General features: G+C 46.5%; 2 protein-coding genes across 5 annotated transcripts; both read right to left on the bottom strand.

Annotated features, from left to right (window-relative positions):
* Positions 1-485: 485 nt before the first annotated feature.
* On the bottom strand, positions 486-8,409 carry Syf2 (SYF2 pre-mRNA-splicing factor). The gene is made up of 7 exons (NM_133417.2): positions 8,367-8,409; positions 8,100-8,204; positions 5,280-5,405; positions 4,602-4,719; positions 3,999-4,089; positions 2,905-3,003; positions 486-1,176 (listed from the first exon to the last, which is right to left on the bottom strand). The coding sequence occupies exons 1-7, from the start codon at positions 8,388-8,390 to the stop codon at positions 1,011-1,013; spliced, it is 729 nt and encodes a 242-aa protein (NP_596908.2). The 5' UTR covers positions 8,391-8,409; the 3' UTR covers positions 486-1,010.
* Positions 8,410-13,377: 4,968 nt separating this feature from the next.
* On the bottom strand, positions 13,378-17,117 carry Rsrp1 (arginine and serine rich protein 1). Of its 4 annotated transcripts, none has more exons than XR_015619898.1 (6): positions 16,960-17,102; positions 16,239-16,852; positions 15,478-15,614; positions 15,025-15,069; positions 14,017-14,820; positions 13,453-13,896 (listed from the first exon to the last, which is right to left on the bottom strand). XR_015619898.1 is itself a non-coding variant. In NM_001014193.2 (5 exons), exons 2-5 carry the CDS (start codon positions 16,798-16,800, stop codon positions 13,780-13,782), a joined length of 903 nt encoding a protein of 300 aa, NP_001014215.2. In that variant the 5' UTR covers positions 16,801-16,852; positions 16,960-17,117; the 3' UTR covers positions 13,378-13,779. The 4 variants fall into 4 exon arrangements, 1 of the variants encoding a protein (NP_001014215.2); XR_015619899.1 differs by having other exon boundaries at positions 14,017-14,103; NM_001014193.2 differs by lacking the exon at positions 15,025-15,069 and having other exon boundaries at positions 13,378-13,896; positions 14,017-14,103; positions 16,960-17,117.
* Between the last annotated feature and the right edge of the window lie 3,206 nt (positions 17,118-20,323).

Below are 20,323 nucleotides of genomic sequence, written 5' to 3'. Positions count from 1 at the left end.
TTAGATTCAATTTCTTTTTATTCTTGTTGAGCTCAAAACACAGTAGAGCCCAGTGTGGCCTGTGCACCCTTGATCTGGATACATACGGCCTTCTGCCTAGCATTCATTCCTTCCCTGACATCATCTGTAATACGTGCCAGGCAACTGTTTTTAAATTGGTCTGTGCTAAGAGAGGTCCAGGAAAAAGCTGTCCAAATATTTAGTATGTGCTCACTGGCATTTATGTACGTTTTTCTGATCCTGTTTTTCTGAACTGAAACAACTTTCCTTGGATCACTGCTTTGTGTGTAAAAGTACACTGAAACTGAAGTAAGGTTGTCTGCATTGGACTGTAGTCCACCCGGTTCTTTCAGTTCCTCAGATCCCCAGTGGAGCAGACAAGATCTGCAAAGGTAGGCACTCAGCCCCTTCAGCTGACGTGTGTAACAAATGCTCCCGCACTTGTGTAAGTACCCACAATGTTGAAATTACACACTGTTCCAGACTCTATTCCAAAGCACTTTATTGTTCTTTAAAAAGAGAGTGTGAGAGGCTCACAGCCATGGCCTCTGACTCCAGCCCGGGAAGACAGTGCCAGAACTCCAGGAGCATCTGTCTTGACAGCCTCTGCTTCCTAGTCCTTTCCTGGACAGCCCCAAAGCCCGACTGTAGCTTCTACTTCCTAAGAACACTCAAAGCAGCAGTGACTGCACTGTGTACACAACCATCTACGCCCCAGTAATTCAAGGATATATGGTCATGCACATTTAAAATACATAGAAAAATAATAATTAGGATTTATACAAATTAGATTTTTACAAAACATCACTCACTACAAGAAATACATGGTCTATCCAAGCAGGAAAATGTGGACATGTGCATGTTGAAGAGAGGTGAGAAAAGACATTTATTTCAGAAGGCCCTCGGGGAGGCAGGGGTAAGTAAAGGAAATAGTCCCACATGGGAGTTTGAATTTGCCTGCGGCCACCTCCAACCCCTTCCCAGCTCCTGTACTGCTCCCGAGGGCAGGCTCACACAGCTGTTCCTCTCTCCAGGTTCTGCTTGATCTCAGCCGTGTACTTCCCGTAGAACCTCTCTGCTTTCTTGTTGAACTTGGCGTTCCTCTCATTAATGTAGTCGATGTCGGCATCGTCATTGTAAGGACGTCTTCGGCTGTATTTGTCTCTCTTTTCAATTCTGGGTGAAGAAGGGAGTTATGAGGTTCAGAATCCCCTTCCCCAGACCTCTTCTTTATTCTTAACCCCAAAGATCGACCTGCCTCTGCCTCCCAAACCCTAGGATTGAAGGCGTACAGCCACCTTCTGGTCTGAACTGCCTTCTTCTCTGATCTTAATAAAACATGGACCAAACGTTCAGGAGAGAATCAGCGTTCACAATAAACACCTTGGGGGAACATAAAAAGTAGAGGTAGGAACAACAATGCCAAGCAACCAGAGCTTCCAGGGACTAAGCCACTACCTAAGGACTATACATGGACTGACCCTGGACTCTGACCCCATAGGTAGCAATGAATATCCTAGTAAGATCACCAGTGGAAGGGGAAGCCCTGGGTCCTGCTAAGACTGAACCCCCAGTGAACGTGATTGTTGGGGGGAGGGCGGCAATGGGGGGAAGATGGGGAGGGGAACACCCACAAAGAAGGGGAGGAGGAGGGGTTAGGGGGATGTTGGCCCGGAAACCGGGAAAGGGAATAACACTCGAAATGTAAATAAGAAATACTTAAGTTAATAAAAAAAAGTAATAAAAAAAAAAAAAGTAGAGGTAGTCTTTATCAGTTACAGATGAAGACTAATTAATTAAGTGAACCTCAGGGTAAGCCATGAGATCCAACAAACAAAGACTCTGCACCGGCACGTCTGAACATCTACATGGTGGCCCACACCAGAAATTGAGCAACTGAGAGGCAGAGGCTGGAGGATGGCCATATATTGGAGACTAGCCTAGGCTACATAATGAGAGCCATCTCAAAACTCCAAAACAAAAAGAATGTTTCTAAAGAGCAACGATGCACTCTACAAGTGGGGACAAGGACGCGTCTTTGAGGTGAAACACCCTGACGGTTCTATCTGTGGATAACACATACTGTGCAGACTGTGGTACATAACCACTGCACCTTCCAACACAAATGCATTCCCACTGTCAGAAATAAGTATGGCCAGGCACTTGGGAGGCAGAAGCAGGAGGATCTTTGAGTTTGAGGCCAGCCTGGTATACATCTCAAAAAACACAATTAATTAAAATATAATAAATAATATGGCCAGGTGAAAATACACACAATCTCAGCAGAACTGAAGTTCCAACCCCAGCTGGGCTACATGAAGCCGGTTTAAAACAGACATAAAACCCTAATAACTACTACAGTTTGGATTGGTCTTGATATTGAAGACCTGGTCCCTGGCTGACAGGGTTACTACAAGGTCTGGAACCTTTAACAAGTGGGGCTTAGTAAGAGGAAGCTGGGTCCTAAGGTGTGCCCTTGAAAGGAGTATTAGGCCTCCACCTCTCCTCCCTGCCAATCCATCGGCTTCCTAGTCCTCATGGGGTGACTGGGCCTCCTAGCATGCACTTCTGATGATCCATTGTGCTGGCTGCTACAGGCCCAAAGACGATGTACCGAGATCCCTAAATCATGAGTGAGTGAGTGTAAGTTGTTTATCTTATGCCTTTTGCTACATAACAGTTTGACACCCCAGCCCTGATTCCATCCATATTCCCATTTCACTCCAAATGCTATGACTCAACCCGCATGTGCTGTCCAACTTCAAAACCATCAGACACGGGGTCAAAATTGAGCTGGTATCACTGCTGTGCTCTTCAAGTGCTGTGCGAGCATTGGCCTCAGATCCACATCCCACTGTCTCTCATGAAGTACGGAGCACCCCATGCTCTCTACTGAGTACTTACTGCTTTTCCAGATCTAAAACCATTCTGTCAATTTCCTCTGAGGAAGGCACATGCGTCCCATGGAGAAGACTGTTGGATGTCGGGAAAAAATCTTCTCCACTGAGAAGACAGCAAGAAAGAATTTCCAGTCAGACAGGAGTACTAATTTCAAACTACACTATCACTGGTAATGAGAGACAACCTAGAAATATAGTTATTACACAGCAAAGGAGAAAGAAAAGAAAATGCAGGCTCACAGAGGATGGGTGAGCATGCCGATAAGCCAGGCAGCTCTGGCTCACAAACTAACAGCTTCCTTCTTCAGATGCATGAACAGTGGCCATCATGTACAGGACTTCTCAAGGCTCACAAAGAATGGGAGGGGAAGGGAAGGGGGTGTGAGAGATTCTACGGTTATGGATTTGATTCTCTGGATCAAAACAGAACCTGGCTGGGCATGGTGGTGCACACCTTTGATCCCAGTACTCAGGAGAATGAGGCAGGTGACCTGAGGAGAGCCAGGGCTACGAAGAGAAACAAACAAAAACAACAAGGCAGGAGCCTGCCCAGGTGCCATACATAGTGCTTTATACCACAGCTGGGAACAGCTGGGAGTGAAGGGCCCTGAGCCCCTTAAATTCAAATCTTTACCATCTGGTCCTTTACAGAGCTGACCTGCCCTGGCTCCAAAGCATTAGCTCCTACAAGGGCACCCAGCTCTGGGGACCTGGTGTCAGCACCCGAAAATCTCCAAGAAAGTCAGAGCCTAACTGGTGTTCAACGACAGAACAGGAAATAGTGTTACCAAGAGACAGCCATGATAAGACTCACTTCACCACTAAATTGAGCAAACACATATAATCCCAGCACTCAGGAGACTGAGGCAGAATTGCTGTGAGTTTAAGAACAGCCCAAATCCTGGGTTCGGTCCCCAGCTCCGAAAAAAAGAACCAAAAAAAAAAAAAAAAAAAAAAAAAGAACAGCCCAAATCACTGAGTAGGAATGTCTCAAATAAGTAAATAACCCCTTTAACTCGTTTGTATTTGCATGTGTCTTTAGGAATGTGCTCACACCCACCTCCCCAGATCGGCTCTGCACTCTGCCTGAGGACTTACTGCTTTTCTCTCTGTCGCTCGTAGCTTTCCATGTCAGGTTTGATCTGCTTGGTCAGCCGGTGATACTGGCGCAATTGGGCAGCAGCATAATCTAAACAAAAGGAAAGCCAGAGGCGATCGGCGTCCTTATCTGGGCATTCGTTATAAAAGAAAACTCAAAACTGTCGCACCTGCACAGGGCACTATCCTAAGCACAGCCTCTGCCCAACAGGCTGACAAGAGGACGGGCTAATTCTGTCAGGGGTGGTGGCACTATCCTAAGCACAGCCTCTGCCCAACAGGCTGACAAGAGGACGGGCTAATTCTGTCAGGGGTGGTGGCACATCCCTGTGAGCCCCCACTCAGGAGGCAGAGGCAGGAGGGTCCTGAGTCTGCAGACTGCCTGGGCTACAGAATAAGCCTAAGGAACAAAATGGCTGCAACAGCAAAGGCTAACTTTACACTAAGGGCCAACACAGCCAGCAGATTGACAGGAAGCCCCGGGTTCTCCTTGGCCTCCAAGAATATTCCATGAAGGTCAGTGGGCATGCGCTCTCACTAAAGCAGAAGCCTTGGTCCAACAGGCCCACACAGTAAAGCAGAGGTCAGCCAGGCCAGCTGTACCTGAAAACCCCAAGTCAGGGTTCTTCTTCTTCTTCCTCCTCTCCCACCTCTCAGCGTCCTCCGCACTGATCTCCAGCAGTTTCACCTTCTCGTAGTCTTCCCCTCGAGCTGCACACTCCTGAAAGGACAGGCAGCGCTACCCACCGCACCACCCACCCTGCCACACAGCATGCATTCCCACTTTTTGTTTTTTTTGAGCTGACCTCAAACTCAAAGCAATTCTCCCACCTCAGCTTCCCAAGTGCTGGAACTGTAGGTGTGACACACCACGCTTACCCATCTGACCTTTCTTAAATGAACAAAGACTCTATCAAAGTGTCAAGTAAGGCCATCAAGGTAGCTCAAGGGATACAGGTGTTTGCTGCCAAGCACCTGAGTGCTCTTATCAGGAGGCACATGGTGGAGGAGAACTGACCCTCTAGGTTGTCCTCTGACCTCCACTCTTGTGCCCACACACATACAAAATAAAAATGTAATAAAATCAACAGAACCGAGCAGGAGTCCTTTTTAAATGCTTTGCAGATGTTAATTCACAGAACCCCTAGTTCATTCAAGTAGCCATTATGGTGCTTGTCCTACAGACAAGCAGAGAAAGGTTCCCTTAGGTAAGTGGCCTCTCCACCTACTCAGCTACCAGCTCTCCTGTCTCAGTGAAGGGAGGGGCAGAGGCTTCCAAACCTTCTTCTTTTCTTCTTCCTGGAGTTCCCACTCCAGACGTGCTTTCTTGGCTTCCCAGTTAGCAGGCAGCTTAAGTCTTTTGTCTTCTTCCACAACTTCCTGGTGATTTAACTTACGAGCTTCATTCTAAAACCGTAAGAGAACAGGCCATCTGATAAAGCAGGAGAAGGACCCTGTCTTATTTGCAGTGACTAAGGGACCCCACTTACCCTGCAGGCAGTAAAGCCCAGCAAGTGAGCTAAACTAAGCAGGGAACCGACTGAGGTTTAAAAGAGAATGAAAAAAAAAAAAAAGAGAATGAGATGCTGTGCTGCTGAGCTGGTGTTCAGAGTCCCAGGGCTACGTCACCCCTGCCCATTCGGTTGGGTGGTCCCTTGCATAAAGGGTTCAGAATAAAGGTTGTCAAAGCGCCCTCACTGCACCCCACCATGGTACAGTAGCAATCACAGATTTTTATGAGTGTATTTTGTTCCTGTAGTGTTTTTGTGCCTCGTAGTTTCTGTGCAGGTCAGAGGTCAGCTCCCAGGCCACAGCTCTCTTCTTCCACCATGTGGGTTCTGGGGACCAAACTTAGGTCCTCAGTCTTCTCACAGCAAGTGCTATCTATCCACTCACTGAGCATCATCTCACCAGCCTGAAAGACGGTCTCCTTTTAACACAGTTTAAAAAAACCCAAAAACCAAAAACCTCAGTTTGGATTTGGAGTGCTTTCATGCCTGTTAATCTCTAAACTGTTACTCCAGGACAAGGGAAAGGAAGGGACATCCACCCAGGAAGTAAAGAGCTCTCAATCAGATAAACATTAATGCTGTAAAATTAGCATAATGTACTCTAGGCTAGCCTCAATCTCCATCTCCCTATGTAGTCAAGAAGTCTATAAACTTGCCAAGCCAGAAATGGCAACTTTAAGCCCGAGAGCACGTTAGGTTAAATAGAATGTAGGCAGGCCACGGACTGATGATGTCTGATCAGGAAGACGAGCTCCAAAGCTCCAGGCACACGGTCTGCAAACATTCCCTTTATAAGCAACATCTAAGCACATGACTTACTACGTTAACTTTTTCTAGAAAAATACTTGTGGGATTGGTTTTTTGCGTAGCATGTGAAGACTGGCTTTGAATATTTCTTTACTGTGTGTTGTGGATGTTCACATGTGCATGGACACACGTGTGCAGTGTACATGCATGTGAAGGCTAAGACATGTTGGGTGTATTGCTCAATTGATCTCTTCCTTAGATATTGAGGCAAAGATGGTCACTTGAACTCAGAACTCAGTGTTTTGCTAGTCTGGCTGATTGCTCAGCTTGCTCCAGAGATCCTGTCTCTGCCTCCACAGTGCTAGGATTAGAGGCAGGCACCACGCCCACCCAGCATGTATGTGGGTTCTTGGTGTCTTTTGCAGCAAGTGCTTGACCCACTGGTCTATCCCCAGCAGATAGAACAGCGGTTCTCAACCTGTGGGCTGTGACCCCCACAAGGGTCACACATCAGATATCCTACATACCAGATATTTACAACAGCAAAGCATGAAGAAGGTTGAGAACCACTGTTTACAATGTAAATTTTCAGAGATGTGCTGGTTCATTTGTTTGTTTTGTTTTATATTCTTGGAGGCTCAAAGGCCATTTTAAAAAAAAAAATTAGTTCTGGGGACTGGAGAGATGGCTCAGTGGTTAGGAGCACTAACTGCTCTTCCAAAGGTCCTGAGTTCAATTCCCACCAACCACATGGTGGCTCACAACCATCTATCTGTAATGAGATCTGATGCCCTCTTCTGGTGTGTCTGGAGACAGCTACAGTGTACTCATATATAATAAATAAATCTTTTTTTTAAAAAAAAGCTCTTTTGAGCTAGCAAAATGGTTCAATAGTTAAGGGTGACTGCCACATAGCCAGATGACTTCAATCCCCGGAACCCACATTACAGAAGGAGAAAACCAATTTACTCCTGTTGTCCTCTGCCATCTACATACACTCCATGACACCTGAGCACATATACATAGAAAAACAAATACATCTTATTTGTGTGTGCACGTGCATGCCTCAGCCTAGTGGAGAGCTCTGTGGATAACCCTGCGAAGTCAGTTGTCTCCTTCCACTTTGACCTGAGTTTCAGGGATCCCACTCAGGTGGTCAGGCTTGTACCAGGGCTCTAAACACTGAGTCATCTCGACAACCCAAGAAAAACTTTATTCAAGTTTTTCAAGACAAGTTCAAGACAAAAAGCAAGTGAAGAGGGCTGGGAATCTTGGCAGGAGCTAGAAGGGAGACACTGAGAAAATACAGCCATGCCTTATCAATTACATTACAAGAAAAACAAGCAGGTTCAGCAAAAGGGTCAAATGGGCAAGTTGTCACATGGGGAAGGAAGGGAGAGGAAGCTGTCTTCACATAAAGAATGTCAATGTCCAGAGTGTCTGGGCAGCCATGCTTTGGATTTGAGTGGGTATCCAAACAAGGAACGGAAAATAAGTTATTGAGTCTGAACTCAGGAAAGAGGGAAAGTGTGTGCTCACTCTTTTTAAGGTGAGAAAGGTCTTACTAAGAATAAGAAGTTCCTTCCTGTTTCTAACTAAATATTTACCTAGATGAAAAGGAAGCATCATGGAACAAGAGGGAACACCTAACCTGACATACACCCAGTCTTGTGGGTGGGACCGGGTAGAGCAAGCGGGTGTGGCTTTTGACCTGTGTCAAAGAGATCTCAACCTGAGTCCTGACCATCTGGAGATCTGGTCCCGGGAACGCCCCGTTCTGAGATCTGGGGCGCCTTCCTCCTCCAGCCCCGCGCCCGGCCTGGCCCGTGTCCCCGCCACTCACCCGCTTCAGATGCAGCTCACGGAACTTGCGCAGTCTCTGCTCTCGCTTCTGCGCCGCCAGCTCCTCGGCCGCCAAGGGCCTGGCTTCCGCGCCGTCCGCGGGTACCTGCGGTCATACCCGGCTTCAGGCTCGACGTCCCCCGACAGCCACGCCTCGGGCCTGGGCCCGACACCCCGGCCTCCCCGGTAGCCGCACCGGGATTCGCCCCATGTCTCCCCGCCCCGGCGTCTCCCAGACTAACACCTACGCGAAGCCGGAGGTACTCACCACAACTTCAGTCACAGCCGCCATTACAGCCTCCTCCACTTCCGTCAACAACACTGAACACTTCCGGCGGCCTCTGGCCCGCTGCCATTAGTCAGGCCCTCCCGCGTGGCGTCAGTTTCTTCCCGCCTGTCACGCTCCTTTAAGTGAGTGGGGCTACCGCGAGGTGTGGCCATGCGCAGGCGCAAATAACCCGGGACGGGGGCGGGGCGACAAGGGTGAGGAAGTGCTCAGAACCTGTCACTTAGAATGGAATGGCTGATTGGCGACTGAGTATCCTGTCACCAGCTCTAAAAAAACCTTGTCTCTCTTGAGTTTCAATCGCATTAAGTCCCTTCCATAGAGTAGATAATTTTCTGATGTTACTAACTGCAGAAGAACAGGGCCAGCTCCATATTGTTCACTCTCATATTCCAGTACTACAGTAACTACTGACGTCACTAAGATAACTCAGGAATTGGACAGGGATATATGAAATGAAACGTGTTCTGTTCTAAGTCGACAACTAATTAGATGTAGAAATGAAAAAGCCATCCCCCGATTGTAAAAATGTCTGGGTACAAATCAGTTGTGGTGGCATGCTCTTAGCATCCCAGCTGGTAGAGGCAGGAGAATACCAACTATGAGGCTTGCCAAGGCTACACAGTGACTTCTAGACTAGCCAGTGCTATAAGAACGACCCTTTATTTCGTGGGATATCTAAATTAAAAGCTTAAACGCTGACAAGAAAAATGCAAATTACGGGCAACTCTTTTGAGTCCGCCTCCCCTATAGGGAGCTACTTTTCAAGCTCAGTAAAACTTGGCTTGCCCTTCAAAAACAAGTTTTAAAAAATTAGGGGGTTGGGGATTTAGCTCAGTGGTAGAGCGCTTGCCTAGCAAGCGCAAGGCCCTGGGTTCAGTCCCCAGCTCCGAAAAAAAAAAAAAAAGAAAGAAAGAAAGAAATAAAAGAAAAGAAAAAAAATTAAAGCCCCACGAAATATTTAAGTTAAACGCAAGCTACCATAGGAAAGTCTCAGCTCAGGATCCCCCAAGACCAAGTTCTTAGCATAAAGGAGATTTATTTGTCCTAAAAGGACAGAGGGCAGGGATGGGTGACAAAAGACAGGACAAGTAGGAGACAAGAAAGGGTACAAAGAGGAGAAAGGCAAGGGAGAAGGGTAAGAGATTATTTGTCCTGGTGAGGACAGGGGAGGGATTAAATGGTGATTTATAAAGGGGGAAGTCCCCTGTTAGGATGAAGTCTTTCATTTTAATTGGGCATGTTAATTAGGGTAGCCAAAGGAGGCTTTTGATTGCTGTACTAAGATTTTGATAACTGGACTGTGGTGGTCAGCCTCAGGAAGAGGAAGTGGCCATGTAGTAGACCTTGATGGCCAGTTTGAGAAATGTAATCTAATGTTTTTATGCAAGACAGTGAGAATGGGGAGGACAAGGCTTGCCACAGCCATGTTCACCATACTAGAGCTGGCCAGAGTTCCTTCAAATGGGGCATGGTGGCTCTCACCTTTAAATCCTGCGAGTTACAGCTCAGTCGGTTCTACCCAGTGAGTTCTAGGCCAAGTGACACATTGAGACTATGTCTCAAAAATAAAAGCAGTTGGGCAATGGTGGCACATGCCTTTAATCCTCGCACTCGGAAGGCAAAGGCAAGATGATCTCTGAGGTCAAGGCCAGCCTGGTCTACAAAGTGAGTTCTAGGACACAGCTACACAGAAAAACCCTGTCTCTGGAAAAAAGGGAATGAGTTACTTGGCTAGAACTGGTGCGTGTGAGTTGAGTCTAAGTAGCACAGAAAATCCCCACAAATGACTGGGAAGGCTATACGTGCCTCTAAGTGAGGAAGTCACAGCCTAATTTTTGTACGTATGGGTGTTTTGCCGGAATATGTATATGCCCCACCTGCATTGCAGCCTGGTGCCCTGAGAGGTCAGATGAGGGTGTTGGATCCCCTGAAACTAGTTATGGTGGTCCTGAGCCACCAAGTAGGCTCTGGGAATGGAACCATCTTGCTTTCGAAACAGCCCATCAGCCAGTGCCCCAAAACTTATTTTACTCATGTGTCTGTGTCTTGTGCATTTCAATGCAGCGGCCAGACCTTGAATCTCCTAGTACTAAAATCTCAGGCAGTTGGTAAACACGGTGTGTCAGGAGCCAGACTTGGAGCCTCTTACAAGAGCAGCCCATGCTTGGCCACTGAGCTATCTCCAACCCTATGACTATCTTATGTCTGTATTGTAATCTCTATAGTTGTATTTTATATGTAAACTAGCATATACTGAATGTACCTTTATTGACAAACCTGCCACCATCTTTAGTTGCCATGTCATTCACTCAATCAACGTTCTTTTGGTATCTTTGTTTCTGAAGTCTCACTATATAGTCCTGTCTGTCCTGAACTGAAGATCTTGGCCTTGAGCTCAAAGATCCTCCTCCCTCTGCTGGGATTAAATATCTGTGCCCTCATTAGCCTCAGCTAATCATTTTCTGATCCTGCCTGCCTGCCACCTCCTGAGTTCTGGGATAATAGACCTGTACCCCCACACATGCTCTATACCTTGTTGGATATTTACCAACTAGACTACATCTCCAATTCATTTGTTCCTTTAAAAAACAAAATCTCAGGGTTGGGGATTTAGCTCAGTGGTAGAGCACTTGCCTAGCAAGCACAAGGCCCTGGGTTCGGTCCTCAGCTCTGGAAAAAAAAAAAAAAAATCTCATCTGGTACTGTAAACAAAGGGTCTGAAGGTACCTGGAAGAGAATGGGGGACAAGGGACACGAAGAAGGATGCCAAGACAAGAGTCTGATCAAGGCGACAACTTTATTTTTTCGCAAGGCTGAATTTATACCATAACATGGGTAACAGAGAGAGGGGGGAAGTAAGAAACATTTACGAAGGCCAAGGACACAATATTCATGTGGTCAGGGAGTAGACTGATGTTGACAGGTTGTCAGAAAGGTCACAGGTTTGTCATATCTATTAGTCAGCAGGATGTTGGTTTTTCAGAAAGGTTACAGGTCATCACATTGGGTATCTTTATCATATGATTATTATTCTTGACCACCAGATTTGTATTAGTCTTCTGCACCTGGCTGGGGATTTTCCATGAACCTAGTCATACTTAATTCTAACGTCAACAATGGAGGGCTTCAAGGGCATCGCTCCCAACATGGTACTGTGGTCCACTCATTTAATACCAGAACCTGAGGGGTTAGAGGCAAGCCTGGACATCCAAGGCTGTACAGGAAACCTCTTGTCTCATTAACCTAGATGTGAAACTCACTGGGTAGCAACAGGTTCTATTCACTGCTACCTAAAAGTGGGTAAAGAAAACTACTGTGGCCAGGAATACACATCTATATCACTAGATATTTAAACTTCCATTTTTTCAAGGATGATGTCCAATTGCATGCCAGTGATTAAGAACATTCTTGCTACCCATACTTTTTGAAAGGGTGGTCTTCTGACCCAGACATGGTGGCTCATACCTTTACTAGCAGCACAAGGGCAGCAGAGGCAGGAGGATCTGAAAGCCAGGAATTCAAGACCAGCCTGGTCCACAGAGAGTGTATATCCTCACTCAAAACAGTAAAATCCGAAAGAACTTTTTTTTTTGCCTTAAACTCCTTGTTTGACCTGAAGTGCCTTCAGAAGTGCTAAGATACAGTTACTGGTGCTGGGTTCACAGAAACTCAGGGCAGAGCACGCTAGACAAGTATTCTACTGAGCTGTACCCCAGCCCACTTGGAAGACAGATGCTGCTAGTCATACTACAAATTGTAGTAACAATGTCATGATTAAATAGACACTGGCTGATTTGCTGGAAAAATCAAATAGAAAGCAGGGCTCTACCATCCTCATTTTCTGGCAAAGTTCAGCAAGTTTTTCTGCCCAGTAAGGAATATCGTTATTCACAGTACTCTGGACACAGCTCAGTGTAGAGGGGTAGGGTCCTCTTGCCTGAAGAACTCACCTTAGTATGTTGTAACTGTAAAAGGGAGCAGAGATGGAGACTGAGTTTCTCAGCCCATGGTCATGACATAATTGTGCCTGTGATGGAAAGGGTTTCCTGCTCTTTTGGGTGAACCTCCCAGTGCCCTAGCACTGCAAATCCTGACAAGCTTGATTCTAACTTCTCCTTAATCTTTGGTTGATTTGTACCCTCTTTAAAGCCTTAACGAATTATTTACTGGCAAATTCCCAAACAGGATAATGGGAGCTTTCAACATGCAGGCAAGTAGAAGCTATTAATTTGTGAAACATGAGAATCTTGATACTGGTAACTAGAGGGGTTTGTGTTTTAAGTCTCATTGTCCTAGAACCTGCGATGTAGACCAGGCTGGCCCTAAACCTTACAGATCTACTTGTTACTTGCCCCAAGTGCTGGAATTAACCATTCCTAACTAATGTAGTCTTTTTAAGGTCACTCTTTTTATTCCAAGGATTTATGTGTATGAAGTTTACCCACATGTTATGTCAGTACATCCTGTGGAACAAGATGATGTTGGATACCTTAGAACTGGAATTACAGATGGTAAAGAGATTTTTTTTTTAATTTTTTTTTATTTATGAGTACACTGTAGCTGTTCTCAGACATAACAGAAGAGGTCAGATCTCATTACAGATGGTTGTGAGCCACCATGTGGTTGCTGGGAATTGAACTGCGCACCTCTGGAAGAGTAGTCAGTGCTCTTAACCACTGAGCCATCTCTCTAGCCCCAGTAAAGAGCTTTTTTTTAAAACGCATTTTTTTTAAAGATTTATTTATTATATATAAGTACACTGTAGCTGTCTTCAGATACACCAGAAGAGGGCATCGGATCTCTTAACAGATGATTGTGAGTCACCATGTGGTTGCTGGGAAACTGAACTCATGACCTCTGGAAGAGCAGTCAGGTGCGCTTAACTGCCGAGCCATCTCTCCAGCCCGGTAAAGAGATTTCTAATGGGTGTCCCAAATACCAACCCTGAGGGGATACACATCTTAAAAAGACACACCACACAAACTCAAAGTATGAATTCATAAATCCTGTATTGTCTGTTTTCAGAAAGGGTTTCTTCTTCAGATGTAGACAGACACATTCCATATCCATAAAAATCAAGACAAAAAGTTTATTAACAAATATACAAAATACAGTTTGCAACTGTGTCTTTATAAAAATTCACCTTTGTATATAAGCGATACTATACAATACTTACAGGTATGTACAAGATCCCCACCTGTATGCAATTCTCTGGGTCATCTGTATCCTCACATCTTCAAGAGAAACCTCACCCATGAACACGGCACCATTAAGCCTCTTTCTGTAATGGATTTCAATCACATTTACTGCTGAGATTACTCAGGCAGGTGAGCTGATGCTGGACACGAACCCCTCAGTAAAGTGCAGTTTTAGGCAACCCCTTAGTTTTCCTTTAGACAGGTATCCACAGTCCATAAGGACTTTTTTTCTTATCTATTTTTGGTGATCCTGATGACGTCTCTTCAACAGCAGCTTTCGTTGTTTTCTCTAGAGGCTTTGCTACAGAATTCTGTAAGACAGTTAAACTCAAGTCAACCTCACAGAGGTATGCACGTACACACGCACGCACGCACACACGCACCATAATCCCCCAACCCAATTTTCAAGAATAAGGTTTAGGTTCACTTACATTAGAGCTGAACGCTATGTTTCTCTGTGCAGCAGCAGATTTCTCACTGGCATTTTTAGTTCCCACTTCAGTCTGCTTTTCTGAATGCTAAAGAGGAAGAGAATTTTGAACACAGCCTTAGTTTTTTGAATACTGTATAAAAAGCCCAAGTGTACACAAATGTAGCTGTAGATACACGTACCAAATTCCACCTATTGTCACAGTTAATGCACTAATCAACAAATCTGTTTTCCACTTAGCAAGATTGACTTAGGAGACACAGTTCCCCATGAATACCAGATTCCTGTTGTAGATACAACTCATTCTGAGTAAGTACAATAAAAAATGTTTGTCAAAGAACTGAAGCATTTGTAATTCATTCATCAAGGCGCCCCTCTTGGGCACTTGCCTGAGCAAACACTATACAGCCCCTGAGATCTCAGCAACAGACAAACTATCTCCATTATTCTGTTATCTTTTTAACCTTACATTTCTATAAAGTGGTTTTCTGAGACCACATCTCTTGTATCTATCCCCTAGCTGTCCAAGGACAGTCTCCCAACTGCTGGGGATCACAGGTATGGGGTACTAAACCCAGTTATCAGTGCTGGGAACTAACCCCCAGTGTTACTGCACCCTCGACAGGCTCTCTACAAACTGAGTTACATCCCAGCCCAAAATCTTAAGATCAAGGTTTCACACATGAAAAATTAACCTATAAATACAATGCGAGGTGCCAGTGCACATCCTCTGTAGTTCTGGAGAATTGTAATAAACTTATCTGCAAGTGAAGCAGGCCTCTTCTTCTGTAATCTCTCAAAACATCTGGAATATATTGCATATATTATGTGAGGGATGTCTAATTCACCGATGCCCCACCATGACAGTGCTTCTAGGCTGAGCTGTCAAACTGCCTTACACACATAGTCCCTAGCCCAAAACTCTAGCATGCACATGGACTACCTTCAACAAAGACTAAGCTTTATTCTGTAAACGTAAATTCTGACACTTGAACCCATGATCAATTACCAACAGATTTTCTTCATCATTGTCTGGAGACCACATTCATGATTTCTATAAGACAGAAATAAAGCAGATAAACTATACTGTATGCTGAGCACAGACTTTTGGGAACATAATGGTGTACATGAAAACTACTGAGAGAACACTCCAGTCTCTAAAGACTAGACAGAGAGAGAAAAAGTATTACCAGTAACATACTGTTTTTACAGTTGTGGAAAAAACAAACCAAGTGTCAAAATGAAAGAAGTTCATCATCTCCCAGTTTCCTGGGAGAGATTCTCTGATACTTGTCAGATTAAGGTTTTGTTCATCGTCTCCCAGTTTCCTGGGAGAGACTCTGATACTTGTCAGATTAAGGTTTTGTTCTGGACAAATAACACAAAGACGCCCCAGGAGGGCTGTCTATGGTACACTGCACAGGGTACTAACAGCCGGCAGCAGCTTTCTGAATGGACTTACCTCCGTCTTTGGCCCACTGCAGGAAACAGCTCCCTGGCTTGCTTCCTTGGCACGGAGACTTGCTGGCAGGTCAAAGTTGGCTGTTCCTAGAGCTTTTGCTGCGTTGGCTTTTGCTATTTCTAGCAGCTCCATTCGATCTAAGGGCAGTAAAACATTCATTATCCTTCTAAGTTTCCTTAAGGCCAAATTAATCAACTAAGTGGCTGCTCGTAAAAAGAATGTGCTTTGGGGTTGGGGATTTAGCTCAGTGGTAGAGCGCTTGCCTAGGAAGCGCAAGGCCCTGGGTTCGGTCCCCAGCTCTGAAAAAAGAAATAAGGAAAAAAAAAAAAAAAAGAACTTGCTTTGACCTCAGCCAGCTAGTTGGAAAGAGTAAGACTCTTCACTTTTGGCCACCAAAGCCATAAAAGGACTTTAGTTCAGATTACTGCACCACCATATCCGGTGTGGACTTTACTCACAAGGTGAAAGGACATATGAAAGTGAGAGATTGATTACATTCTACCTAATCACCAACCAACTAAAACTCGTTTCCCTTCAAGAGAAAGATTTCGGGCACCAAGATTAACACACGCCTACATGTTAAGACACCCTGGGCTTAGTCTTATGAAATCCAAGCTAAACTGCTCAACCACCTGACTCCCGGGCTGACTCACACCAGGCTGAGGAAGTTAACTGTAAGGAGGGACAAAGAAGGTGGGTCAATAAGCGTCCATAGTTCGATCCCCAGATTGAACAAACATCAACCAGACACCAAGACCCACCTTTCTCACTCAGGCGAAAAGGGGTTCTGCTCCTGCTGCGCGACCTGGTCCTGGATCTTTCCCGCCACCTGGGGCGATCCTCCGGGTACACGGTTCGGCCGAAGCCATAGTAGCGCCGCCCTCGAGTGATCGCGTAGTACGACCTCCGGTGATGGGACCTCCCACGGGAGCGCGACCTGCTCCGGGACCGGTAGGGCGACGGCGACTGGTAGTACCTCCGCGGCTGCTCGTAACGGCTGTCTCGGTAGTAGCGGTGGCCGCGGGACCGCGATCGGCTGCGTGAGTACGACCGCGAGTATCGCCGGTACTTGCGCTGGTGGCGCCTGCGGGACCGGGATCGGGATCGGGACCGTCTGCTCCTCCGCGGCCGGCTATGGCTCCGCGAGGACGAGCGGCTGGAGCTGCGGGAGTGGGGTCTGGAGCTGCGGGACGAAGAGCGGCTGCGGGAGCGCGAAGACAGGCGGCTGGAGCGGCCCGAGCCCGAGGTGGACGGCGAGGCTTTCTCCTGCGGAGAGCCGGGCCACATGTCGTTCACATACTTGGACACGGCGGCCGAAGACATGACTTCCTTCTCAGATCGGGGTTCCGTCCGCGAACGCAACGACGTCTAGGGACTACAGCAAAAAGGTAGGTCAGTCGCAGAGGCGGATTGCGCAGTGCCCAGTGCGCATGCGCGAAAAAACAAGCGCAAGCCCAGGCCCGACCGCGCGGCCTCACTCACCTTAAACTGATGAAGCGCTCGCAAGGGCGAGAGAGGCCTAGCGGGCACCTTTCTCTGTGACCAGGACCCTAAGCGGGCGAGGTTCCCGTTCCAACCGACAAAACAGCAGAGGAACCTTCACCGACGAAGTCCGGATGCGAACTGAAGTCCGCAGCGACGTCACTCTCGAAAATACTAGAAGCTGGCGCGGAGCATGCGCACACGCATCAGTGCGAAGGGGCGGGTCCTCCTCTCGTCCAATCGCCACGCGATGTTGGCTACTCCTTCTAAATACGCATGCGCATCGAGGCCATCACTCCACCAACAGCCACACCTCCCCCTTCCTCTTCCCTCCCTCCTCCTCTCCCCGCCGCCACCTTATACATCCGGGTATTTTGAGCATTTGTTTACTTCAGGGTTTTTTTTATTTGTTTGTGGGGTCCTTGGCTGGTTTTGGATTTTGGTTTTTTTTTTTTTTTTGGTTCTTTTTTTCGGAGCTGGGGACCGAACCCAGGGCCTTGCGCTTCCTAGGCAAGCGCTCTACCACTGAGCTAAATCCCCAACCCCTGGATTTTGTTTTTTTGGGGGTTCTTTTTGAGACAGGAACTAGCTGTGTACGGCTGACACGCCTCGGGCTTGCGGCAATCCCCATCTCTGCCTCTCAGGTACGGGTATTCCGGTGCTACGCCACCACACCCAACTTTGTTTTTCTTTGTTGATTTTTTGGTTTGGTTTGGTTTGGCTTCCTTCACTTTCCTGTTTTCGATTTTGAAATTCGGGGAAAGGCGAGGTTGCAAACAATTTAGCGGTCTCAACAGCTGGATCAAGGACAGGGAGGACCAGTCTACCCCGGTGCTGTCGTCGCCCGGTCGTGTGTGTTGTCCCCTCCCCTCCCCCAGCCGCAGCCTGACTTCCCTTGGCTCCTGCAGTGGAGCCTGGGAAGGGTACCCCAGGACCCCGAAGATACAGTGCAATTTAGAAAGGCTGCTTTAACGTCCTTGTTTGAGCTAATAAAGGTAATTGGGGTCGAGACAAGAATTCCAAGGACCACGGTTGACCTTTGAGGAGTAACAATGACCATTGGACAGGTGTGTATGTATGTATGAATGATTCATGCAGGAGGCCACCAGTGTCAGATCACTTGCAAATAGAGTCACAGGCCGTTGTAGGCCGCCAAGTTTGGGGGTGCTGGGAACCCGCGTTCTCGGTAATGCCGCAAGTGCTCTTACTAGTAAGCCATTTCCCCAGTGGGATAGGTCTGTTCTAAGAAAAGTGTGATTAGCACAGGACGTTTAAACTTATTGCCAGATCAAATTCCAAACACTCTTTGGTGTAAAGCATATCAGACCTTGAAAACTGTGGGTAAGTGAACACTATTGAACGAAATGCCTGTTTCAATATGGGGAGTTGATGTTCTCTAGAAATAAGGCAGGGTTTTACAGAAGCTCTGGAATTTGGAGGGAGATGAAAGGAATAAGACTCCTCCCCTTGTTCGTGTCTCTTTCCCACTTCCCCCAATATACATGGAAACTGAAGAAAAAAAAACCTTACAGGGGCCACCAAGATCCCTCAGCAGTAAAAAAAAAAAAAAAAAAAAAAAATGTTTGTGGTACACAACTGGCAACTTGAGCTCCGTGTCTCCCACCATGGAAGGAGAGAACTGATGGCCAAAAGTTGCCCTCTGACCTCCAGAAGCCCTCAGACACATTCCATACATACACCAATAGTAAAAACTCTCAAACTCCAGGAGCCAGAGAAATCCATCAGCAGCAAAGAACACTGATCCCCAGTACCCACAGCACAGAAGCTCACACCCATCTGAAACCTGCAGTCCCAGAATGAGCCCTACTTAGCAACACATGGCGAGACCCCAGATCTTAGTCCAACTGACTCCATAATGGAAGTGCCATTCAGGCCATAAAATTCAGCATGGGGACAGGGATTCTACCTGCCAAAACACAACGAAGTCCACAAGGTCTGGGAAAGCTTGTAAATGTACCGACTGCTTTTTGGCTTCTGTAGTTCTGCTTCTGGCTAACTGTTCTTGTTAACTGAAGTATAGTGCGTGTGTGTGTGTGTGTGTGTGTGTGTGTGTGTGTGTGTGTGTCTAAAAGATGACCCTGAGAAAGGCTCAGGGCTACCCTGGGATCCCAAACACCCAGTATAGTTAATTGACAGCTAATAAAGATTTTCCTTTGACTTAAATTGTCTTCTCTGGTGGATACCCCATAACACAAAACACCCGTAAATTAAACCCTTTACAGAGGCTGTGGGTAGCAGTGGTGAGAGAGCAGCATAGACCCCATGTCTCCATTTAAGGACAAGGCCTGGTATCAAAAAAGGCCATAAGGCACAAACTCCAGGAATAGACCTTAAGACCCAGAAACTAAGTCATAAAACACAGGCTCTAAGAACAGACCATAAAATCCAGAACAGATCATAAAACCCATCCCAAAGAACAGCCCAGGGATAATCACAAGAATGGGGAAATGTCTTATCTCAGGATGGGCCATCTGTGCTGGACAGCCCTATCTCATCTCATCCTATGGGTAAACATTCATGACACAGGAATGTAGATGACTGACTGCCTATGACACACACACACACACACACCAGCGCCAGCACCCATCAATGAAATTTTAGATTACCTAATCCTAGAGAGTGTCCTGGGATCCCTATATGAAGGTCTTCATGCCTTTGGGGGTCACCATTTTAGAGAAGGGCTGACCCCCACATGTTGGTTGTTTCTGCAGACTAAATGCTCTCTGTTTTTGCACAGAGTCTGGGGTCTTCCTTCAGCAATTTTCAGACCCTTAAAGTGGGAGTATAATCCCAGTAGCTGAGTTCTTAAGCAATGTCTTTTTTTCTTCTCATCTTGTGGTAGCCCACCTGTAATCCCAGCTGAGGCAGAAGCAGGAGGATTCTCTGGATGTTCCTTAGTAGGCTCCCACGAGGCACTTTTGCTGACTCTTCTCAGGAAGCAGTGTGGGTAGACAGAAACCTAAGTTTCACCATTTACAAATGGAGAAGCAGCACTGTAGGGACAATTAGTGAGCCTGCTCACAATGCAGTCCTAGGCTTCTGTGTATGAGTGGAAGAGGCTGTGGGAGTCTTTGCAGACAATTCGTGATATCTGGCAAGTTGTATGCCTGAAAAATGGTGGTGAGAACTCCTGAGAATGGTGGCATACACCCATAGTCCCAGAGTATAGGAGGTAGAAATAGAAGAATCAGAAGTTCAAAGACATAGCTCAAAGGCAGCCTGGGTGCCATTAGACTACGTCTCAAACAAAGGAATTATTAGAAGAATTCTGGATGTCAACAGACTCTTGAAACAGTGGGAAACAGGACATAGAGAAAGCTTTGTGTTTCTGACATAATTGACT

Source organism: Rattus norvegicus, chromosome 5 (assembly GCF_021556685.1).
Source record: "Rattus norvegicus strain SHRSP/BbbUtx chromosome 5, alternate assembly SHRSP_T2T, whole genome shotgun sequence".
Lineage (NCBI taxonomy): Eukaryota > Metazoa > Chordata > Mammalia > Rodentia > Muridae > Rattus > Rattus norvegicus.
Note: the sequence above shows the minus strand (reverse complement) of the source record. Positions and strands in the feature narration are given on the sequence as shown.